This window comes from Salvelinus alpinus, chromosome 37 (assembly GCF_045679555.1).
Source record: "Salvelinus alpinus chromosome 37, SLU_Salpinus.1, whole genome shotgun sequence".
Classification (NCBI taxonomy): Eukaryota; Metazoa; Chordata; class Actinopteri; order Salmoniformes; family Salmonidae; genus Salvelinus; species Salvelinus alpinus.
This window is the reverse complement of record NC_092122.1, coordinates 16446403-16456186: the sequence shown is the minus strand read 5'-3', so window position 1 is coordinate 16456186 and position 9784 is coordinate 16446403. Positions and strand designations below refer to the sequence as shown.

The window sequence follows — 9784 nt, the reverse complement described above, 5'->3', positions numbered from 1 at the left end:
CTTTTATTTCTTTCATCACATTCCCAGTGGGTCAGAAGTTTACATACACTCAATTAGTATTTGGTAGCATTGGCTTTAAATTGGTTAGCTTGGGTCAAACGTTTCAGGTTGCCTTCCACAAGCTTCCCACAATAAGTTGGGTGAATTTTGGCCCATTCCTCCTGACAGAGCTAATGTAACTGAGTCAGGTTTGTAGGCCTCCTTGCTCGCACACACTTCTTCAGTTCTGCCCACAAATTTTCTATGGGATTGAGGTCAGGGCTTTGTGATGGCCACTCCAATACCCTGACTTTGTTGTCCTTAAGCCATTTTGCCACAACTTTGGAAGTATGCTTGGGGCCATTGTCCATTTGGAAGACCCATTTGCGACCAAGCTTTAACTTCCTGACTGATGTCTTGAGATGTTGCGTCAATATATCCACATGCACCAGTCCCTCCTGCAGCAAAGCACCCCCACAACATGATGCAGCCACCCCTGTGTTTCACGGTTGGGATGGTGTTCTTCGGCTTGCAAGCCTCCCCCTTTTTCCTCCAAACATAACGACAGTCATTATGGCCAAACAGTTCTATTTTTGTTTCATCAGATCAGAGGACATTTCTCCAAAAAGTACGATCTTTGTCCCCATGTGCAGTTGCAAACCATAATCTGGCTTTTTTATGGCGGTTTTGGAGCCGTGGCTTCTTCCTTGCTGAGCGGCCTTTCAGGTTATGTCGATATAGGACTCGTTTTACTGTGGAAATAGATACTTTTGTAACTGTTTCTTCCAGCATCTTCACAAGGTCTTTTGCTGTTGTTCTGGGATTGATTTGCACTTTTCGTACCAAAGTACGTTCATCTTTAGGAGACAGACCACGTCTCCTTCCTGAGCGGTATGACGGCTGCATGGTCCCATGCTGTTTATACTTGCGTACTATTGTTTGTACAGATGAACGTGTTACCTTCAGCCGTTTGGAAATTGCTCCCAGGGATGAACCAGACTTGTGGAGGTCTACACTTTTTTTTTCCTGAGGTTTTGGCTGATTTGTTTAGATTTTCCCATGATGTCAAGCAAAGAAGCACTGAGTTTGAAGGTAGGCCTTGAAATACATCCACAGGTACCCCTCCAATTGACTCAAATGATGTCAATTAGCCTATCAGAAGCTTCTAAAGCCATGACATCATTTTCTGGAATTTTCCAAGCTGTTTAAAGGCACAGTCAACTTAGTTTATGCAAACTTCTGACCCACTGTAATTGTGATAATGTGAATTATAAGTGAAATAATCTGTCTGTAAACAATCGTTGGAAAAATGACTTGTCATGCACAAAGTAGATGTCCTAACCAACTTGCCCAAACTATAGTTTGTTAACAAGAAATGTGTGGAGTGGTTGAAAAACGAGTTTTAATGACTCCAACCTAAGTGTATGTAAACTTCCAACTTCAACTGTATGTTTACAGTATAATTCATATTATCTGTAAGTGATTTTATTTTTGTTACTTTTGAGTGAGATCATTTCTACTTTGGCATTTGATCCCAATTCAGAGACCAAGAACCAAGCTCACTTTACCGTGGTCGAATGTTTGACAATCATTCCATTTACTCTTTTCCATAGAAACAGAAAGGCTGCATCATGTACATTGATGATTATAGTTAGTATTTATTGTGCCTTTCTGAAATGATGTACATAGTTAGAGGTGGTAAGTGGACAGAAAATATCAACCTGGTACTGTAGTTGGTTAAAAGAGAATAACAGCCTCCTTGTATTCTATCCTTCAGAGCCACCACTGTTCTGGGCTACTTGCCACAGGAACTACTGGGGACGTCTTGTTACGAGTACTTCCACCAGGACGACCTGCAACACCTCGCAGAGACACATAGGAAAGGTAATTTTGAATAGTTTGGTTGTCTTTCGTATCTCAAACAGATATGAATTATATTTCGTTTGCACTTTATTTTGGGTTACAGAAAATGACCAGGTTCTTACCTTTGTCGCATGGTAAAATGGTAATTACACCATAATAACCTGTGCATTACTTGTTTTTTTATTGGGGGGGGTGGGGGGTGATTCAAGCACATTTCAGTGATAGAAGTGCTGTTTTGTGTCTCAACAGTTCTCCGCAGTAAAGAGAAGATTGAGACCAGCTGCTACAAGTTCAAAACTAAACATGGCTCCTTCGTCATGCTTCAAAGTCAGTGGTTTAGTTTTATAAACCCGTGGACCAAAGAGGTGGAGTTTATTGTGTCAACAAACCGAGTTTTGTAAGTGCCTTTTCACATTAGGTCTAGAATGTGGTTTGAACAATCTATAATGATATTCAGTAAAATACATTTCATTTAATAATCTGCTTCAAGTCAAGACACAATTTCAGTCAAAATTGTCCCATTTTGGACCCAAAATGTAGCTGTTGTTCGAGAGTCCTCAGCGTTGTACTAATGACATCATACAAGGGATGTACAATGATTTGTCGTCTCTTCCCTCTCCACACACAGGGGACCCGGTCACACAGAAACTGAACAGCCAAGCAGCTCCAAGCTGTTGGACGGTAAGGAAAGGAATATTTGTCCTGGTCATTCTGGATGTTGTTTGGGTGTGTGGACCGACCTCAGCTCACTGTCCTGACCCCTCCCTCTGTTACAGAAGAGAGCAAGCGTACTATCCTTATCCCTGGCATCTCCAGTGGCATGGCCACTATGATCTACGCTGGCAGCATAGGGACCCAGATAGCAAACGAGCTCTTGGACTCCAACAGGTGTGTTGCGTGTATTATGGCATTGTTTTACAGAGCTTTGTTTGACCACCAGGAGGAAGCTGGTACTTGTACAGTCAGCTTACATCGTTTTTTGTTTTATTGACTCCTGAACATTTTGTTACATTAGTTCTGCTTTCTTCCACCGCCAAAATGTCTCCGTTGCATAGACAATGTCTCTGTGTCTGTGCAGGGTCAATTGTTCTCCATCCAGTGGAACCTCCAGTCCCTTCTGTCCACCTCAGGACAGGTCTCCAATGGTCTCCTCTCATGCCAACGTGAGTCGCCTTACCTACCTCCCTTCTCATCCTACAGTGTCTTTAGGGAGGCAGTAGTTGCATGTTGACTATAAAAAATTAAAAAATTCATTACAGCATAAAGGGAGAGAGCATGGTGTTTTTTACATGCAGGTCACGACCATAACCCCTGGAGTTCTCCCTATGAACATATGCCTTGCATAGACTACAAACTTTTAAACTGATTATAATATTTTGATGTACTTTAACTTATCAATAACCCTCTTAATAGGTGCACTTTAATTGTTTTGTGAATGGAACTTTTTATCAAAAAATCTATAGAGTAAAGATGTTCTGTATTATTATGTACCCACTTGTCCTCTTGCAGATGCCAAATGAGGAGGTGACTGACTCAGATACAGTGACCAAGTCTGGATCAGAGTCTGCTTCAAAGGGGGCCACATACGCTGGTAGCGACACACATATGGACACAGGTAGTTACCATTCAAAATCCTATACAAAGTCATTTTATTCAAAACATTTATTTCACCTTTATTTAACCAGGTAGGCCAGTTGAGAACAAGTTCTCATTTACAACTGCGACCTGGCCAAGATAAAGCAAAGCAGTGCGACACAAACAACACAGAATTACACATGGGATAAACAAATGTACAATCAATAACACAATAGAAGAATCTATATACAGTGTGTGCAAATGTAGTAATACTAGGGAGGTAAGGCAATAAATAGGCCATAGTGGTGAAATAATTACAATTCAGCAATTAAACACTGGAGTGATAGATAGTGCAGAAGATGAATGTGCAAGTAGAGATCCTGGGGTGCAAAGGAGCAAAAGAATTAATAACAATATGGGGATGAGGTAGTTGGGTGGGCTATGTACAGATGGGCTATGTACAGGTGCAATGATCGGTAAGCTGCTCTGACAGCTGATGCTTAAAGTTAATGAGGGAGATATAGACTCCAGCTTCAGTGATTTTTGCAATTCATTCCAGTCATTGGCAGCAGAGAACTGGAAGGAAAGGTGGCCAAAGGAGGAGTTGGCTTTGGGGATGACCAGTGAAATATACTTGCTGAAGCGCGTGCTACGGGTGGGTGCTGCTATGGTGACCAGTGAGCTGAGATAAGGCGGGCTTAGCAAATACTTATAGATGACCTGGAGCCAGTCGGTTTGGCGACGAATATGAAGTGAGGGCCAGCCAACGAGAGCATACAGGTTGCAGTGGTGGGTAGTATATGGGGCTTTGGTGACAAAACGGATGGCATTGTGATAGACTACATCCAATTTGCTGATTAGAGTGTTGGAGGCTATTTTGTAAATGACATCGCCGAAGTCAAGGATATGTAGGATAGTCAGTTTTACGAGGCTATGTTTGGCAGCATGAGTGAAGGATGCTTTGTTACGAAATAGGAAGCCAATTCTAGATTTAATTTTGCATTGGAGATGCTTAATGTGAGTCTGGAAGGAGAGTTTACAGTCTAATATTGATCAGTGATCGGTTGAAGAGCATGCATTTAGTTTTGCTTGCATTTTAGAGCATTTGGAGGCCACGGAAGGAGTGTTGTATGGCATTGAAGCTCGTCTGGAGGTTTGTTAACACAGTGTCCAAAGAAGGGCCAGAAGTATACAGAATGGTGTCGTCTGCATAAAGTTGGATCAGAGAATCATCAGCAGCAAGAGCGACATCATTGATGAATACAGAGAAAAGAGAATTGAACCCTGTGGCACTCCCATAGAGACTGCCAGAGGTCCGGACACAGGCCCTCCGATTTGACACACTGAACTCTATCAGAGAAGTAGTTGGTGAACCAGGCGAGGCAGTCATTTGAGAAACCAAGGCTGTTGAGTCTGCCGATAAGAATGAGGTGATTGACAGAGTCGAAAGCCTTGGCCAGGTTGATGAAGACAGCGGCACAGTATTGTCTTTTATCGATGGCGGTTATGATATCGTTTAGGACCTTGAGCGTGTCTGAGGTGCACCCATGACCAGCTCGGAAACCAGATTGCAATCTTAGAAGCAATGCATTTACATGATCTTTCATTTACCTAGACTGTAATCAATCAGACAGTTTTAAGTGTATGTTTGGGTTACTTAGTTATACTTAGAGTGATCCCTTGGTTAGGGAAGTTTACATACACTTAGGTTGGAGTCATTAAAACTCGTTTTTCAACCACTCCACAAATGTCTTTTTAACAAACTATAGTTTAGGCAAGTCGGTTAGGACATCTACTTTGTGTATGACACAAGTCATTTTTCCAACAATTGTTTACAGACAGATTATTTCACTGATAATTCACTGTATCACAATTCCAGTGGGTCAGAAGTTTACATACACCAAGCTGACTGTGCCTTTAAACAGCTTGGAAAATTCCAGAAAATTATGTCTTGGCTTTAGAAGCTTCTTATATGCTAATTGACATCATTTGAGTCAATTGGAGATGTACCTGTGGATGTATTTCAAGGCCTACCTTCAAACTCAGTGCCTCTGCTTGACATCATGGGAAAATCAAAAGAAATCAGCCAAGACCTCCGAAAAAGAATGATGGACCTCCACAAGTCTGGTTCGTCCTTGGGAGCAATTTCCAAAGGCCTGAAGGTACCACGTTCATCTGTACAAACAATAGTACGCAAGTATAAACACCATGGGAGCACACAGCCGTCATGCCGCTCAGGAAGGAGACGCGTTCTGTCTCCTAAAGAGAACGTACTTTGGTACGAAAAGTGCAAATCAATCCCAGAACAGCAGCAAAGGACCTTGTGAAGATGCTGGAGGAAACGGGTACAAAAATATCTATATCCACGGTAAAACGAGTCCTATATCGACATAACCTGAAAGGCCGCTCAGCAAGGAAGAAGCCACGGCTCCAAAACCGCCATAAAAAAGCCAGACTACGGTTTGCAACTGCACATGGGGACAAAGATCGTACTTTTTGGAGAAATGTCCTCTGATCTGATGAAACAAAAATAGAACTGTTTGGCCATAATGACTGTCGTTATGTTTGGAGGAAAAAGGGGGAGGCTTGCAAGCCGAAGAACACCATCCCAACCATGAAACACGGGGTGGCAGCATCATGTTGTGGAGGTGCTTTGCTGCAGGAGGGACTGGTGCACTTCACAAAATAGATTGCATCATGAGGGAGGAAAATTATGTGGATATATTGAAGCAACATCTCAAGACATCAGTCTGGAAGTTAAAGCTTGGTTGCAAATGGGTCTTCCAAATGGACAATGACCTCAAGCATACTTCCAAAGTTGTGGCAAAATAGCTTAAGGACAACAAAGTCAAGGTATTGGAGTGGCCATCACAAAGCCCTGACCTCAATCCTGTAGAAAATGTGTGGGCAGAACTGAAAAAGCGTGTGCGACCAAGGAGGCCTACAAACCTGACTCAGTTACACCAGCTCTGTAAGGCGGAATGGGCCAAAATTCACCCAACTTATTGTGGGAAGCTTGTGGAAGGCTACCTGAAACGTTTGACCAAAGTTAACCAATTTAAAGGCAATGCTACCAAATACTAATTGAGTGTATGCAAACTTCTGACCCACTGGGAATGTGATGAAAGAAATAAAAGCTGAAATAAATCATTCTCTCTTCTATTATTCTGACGTTTCACATTCTTAAAATGAAGTGGTGATCCTAACTGACCTAAGACAGGGGATTTTTACGTGGATTAAATGTCAGGAATTGTGAAAAACTGAGTTTAAATATATTTGGCTAAGGTGTATGTAAACTTCCAACTTCAACTGTATGACTAACATAACTTTGTGTATTGGTTGATTTTGATGACAGCCCGTTCTCCCCCAGGAGAGAGCTCCCAGATGGACCTGGACAGCATGGTGGGACCAGGCCTCGGTATCCTGAGCAACGATGAGGCTGCCATGGCCGTCATCATGAGCCTGCTGGAGACTGATGCCAACCTGGGAGACGCAGTAGACTTTGACAACATGCACTGGTCTCACTAGCAGAGATTCAAATGCCATGAATTCAGGAGAAGAATTTAGATTCCAATTCAAGATTTGAAAAATTATATTTATTCTTATCTACATTACTTCATTTATTTATTTAAGCATTTTCAAAGAGGATTTCTTTCAATTCCTGAATTGGGATTTCAATTCACTTCCAGAATTGAAACGGAATTGACCCTCAACTCCATCAGTCCTTAACTCTGTAGTTTATGGTTAGACAAACTCCATCCAGGGACTCTTTTCGTGTGCTCGGCTACCAAGGAAACAGATTTATGTGCTTCTGAGGGACTTCTACAGCTCTCTGTTTAAATTTCAGCAAGAGATATCCAGCCTGCGCTAAAACCAGCTAACTCTTTGGTGGCTTGCACAGCTGGTTCAATTGGTGGGGATTTTTTTGATCAATGTTTCAATGTAACTGAATGTGTACTAAAAACCACCCGAGTTTGCCTATATCTGGGGGCTCACAGATCGATACCAGTTCGGTACTCTTGGGGTTCCCGCCGGTGTGAAAGTGATCAACTCAAATTCCAAGGGAGTGGACGAAGGCATAGGTTAATCAATTGCAAAGTATATTAACTTTGAACACTGATCACTTGTGTGAATAACTTGAAATGAAACATTACAACTGTGTCTTCACTCAAATTGTCATTGTCTGTTATTATAAAGTGAAATTGTATATTGTTCTGTCTTTTTGCTCTTCCATTTTAGGCTTCTGTGTAGGTGAATCAATATTGCTGCCATGTCTATTGTAAAGACAGCGGCATACCTTTTTCTGAAGTCACTCAGAGGTAGAGCTGCTTCTCTTGAAATGTTTTCATTTACACTGAAACAGAACACCCTGAAGATGCACCTGCAGGGATGTAATGGAGGCTAAACGCACAGAAACACCTTTTAGTTTGTGAAAAGCATTTACACATTTATTATGCAACGTTGGCGTTGTTAGCAATAGCGTGTGTGTTGCCTATCCTAGAGGAACACAATGGAAATAAGCTCTCAGGCTTTATTATGTTTTGTCCTCAATGGTTTTAAGTATCTAGTCTTCAACTTTTTAATGATCAAATAAAATACTCACTGCCCATCACCACAACCAGCGTTCAGCACTTAACCACTTGAATTCTTTACCACCTCATCCCTGTGCATCTGCCTTATACAAACACATCCTAGCTTGTTTGAAATGTGGAGGTGTGAAACTAATCCAGACAAGGAAAACAATGCTTGCAAACAACCTTTTGATCCACGTTTCAGCAAACTATTGCGAAAGAATCTCTAGTCCCAGAACCAATCTCAATACGGTGTTGGCTTTTGCTCTGAACAGAGCATTACTTTCTCTCTGTGTGAAGTTTGCACACCTTCCAAATACTAATAAGTACTTGAAAATAAATTAAGTATGTATTGCTGGAATTCAATCTAAATCCACTGTACATTTTGTCCTGCAATTGTGATTGCCACTTGAAGGACAAAAAGGAGAATTATCAGTGAATCCGTAAAGACTTTAATTGTAATGTCTGTGTGCACTCGTGCAGTGTTGATTATTATTACACTTTTTGGGTGAGGGAAGATCATGGCTTCATGTGCAAAGAATTAAGTAATCTGGTACAGAAAAGCTAATTAATAGGCTGCATGTCAAACTTTGATATTCTTTGTCTCTGACCAATGCATCCACGCAATGCAATTAAACATTAAAAACAAATCTGAACCCATGAACAAAGTTGAATATGAAACCTATGTTTTTATCTTGAAAGTTTGTAAACGTCATTTATAGGCATGACTTAAATATAGAAAATATGGAAACTGCATTTCAACTCAGATGGAATATGAAAAAATATGTATGTGAATGGAATAGTTATCAAGTGTAATTGTTGCTTGGAGTGCTATGGTCCTTCCACTACCCTCTTCCTTTAGAAAGTGGGTCCCTCTGCTTCACTCTCACAAGTCCCTTGTGCCCGTACTGATGGGAAATCATTTTTATGACCTCTCAGCAGCGCTATCCCACTTCTGACACCCAGTGTAGTTGATTCAGGGGGTACCGACCAAGATTCCATCCCGGTCCCTGTGACCGTCAGTTCAACACCTTAGCCAATACTGTATGTGTGTGGCACCTAAATGATGTCATCCATAGAGATTCATATTTGTTGACTTAACAGACAATTGAAAAATAATTGGCTCAGTTGGTAGAGCATGGTGCTTGCAACACCAGGATTGTGGGTTTGATTCCCGGGGCCACCCATACCTAAAATATATGCAAGTAAGATCAAGACGCTTTGGATAAAAGTGTCTGCTAAATGGCATATATTATATTACTATAGACCAGTCAGGGGTCGGAGGTGTGAGGCAGGTATTTACTTATGAACTAAATCAAAGGGCAAAGTCCATGGTCCATTTAGAGTGGCATTTTTGTATTATTCTTTGGCTTATTAACTTACAGTAAGCCATTTGCCATTTCCTTGTAGGAGTAACACAGCATTTCTCTTAGTGTCACAGTCTCAGGCTGAGCACACTTGAGGCTGTATCTCGCTACAAGAGGTAAGCATTCACACTTCTTCCCGTTTTTAGACTCCTATTGAATCAGATGTAGTTGCTGACTTACTTAATTTTCTCTGTATAGAATCAAGATGTCTACGGTACAGTACCCTTTTGTCTGACAATGGATAAGAGTCCAGTCTTTAAGTACAGGCAATGCACTCTCTAAAGATGAGCTTTACATAGCCAAAGCTAACACCTGTACACAGATCTCATACAGTAGTAGGTAACTAATAGCCAGCATATATTTTGGTGGGGTCCGTGTTACACTTATCAGTCCAATGATCTAATACTACAGTCAAATTGAATAATATAA

At 41.3% G+C, this 9784-nt stretch overlaps 1 protein-coding gene across 8 annotated transcripts in view; it reads left to right on the top strand.

Moving 5' to 3' along the window:
* Positions 1–8644, top strand: part of LOC139566049 (basic helix-loop-helix ARNT-like protein 2) — a 20624-nt gene extending 11980 nt beyond the window's left edge. For 5 of the 8 annotated variants that reach the window (XM_071386899.1, XM_071386895.1, XM_071386898.1 and 2 more), the window contains 7 exons: positions 1757–1863; positions 2092–2239; positions 2471–2523; positions 2619–2730; positions 2921–3005; positions 3352–3457; positions 6773–8644. In XM_071386899.1, the coding sequence (XP_071243000.1) occupies positions 1757–1863; positions 2092–2239; positions 2471–2523; positions 2619–2730; positions 2921–3005; positions 3352–3457; positions 6773–6945 (784 nt within the window). In that variant the 3' untranslated portion in view covers positions 6946–8644. The remainder of the gene's footprint in view (positions 1–1756; positions 1864–2091; positions 2240–2470; positions 2524–2618; positions 2731–2920; positions 3006–3351; positions 3458–6772) is intronic. The other 3 variants (XM_071386900.1, XM_071386901.1, XM_071386897.1) reach the window with 1 other exon arrangement.
* Positions 8645–9784: the final 1140 nt, after the last annotated feature.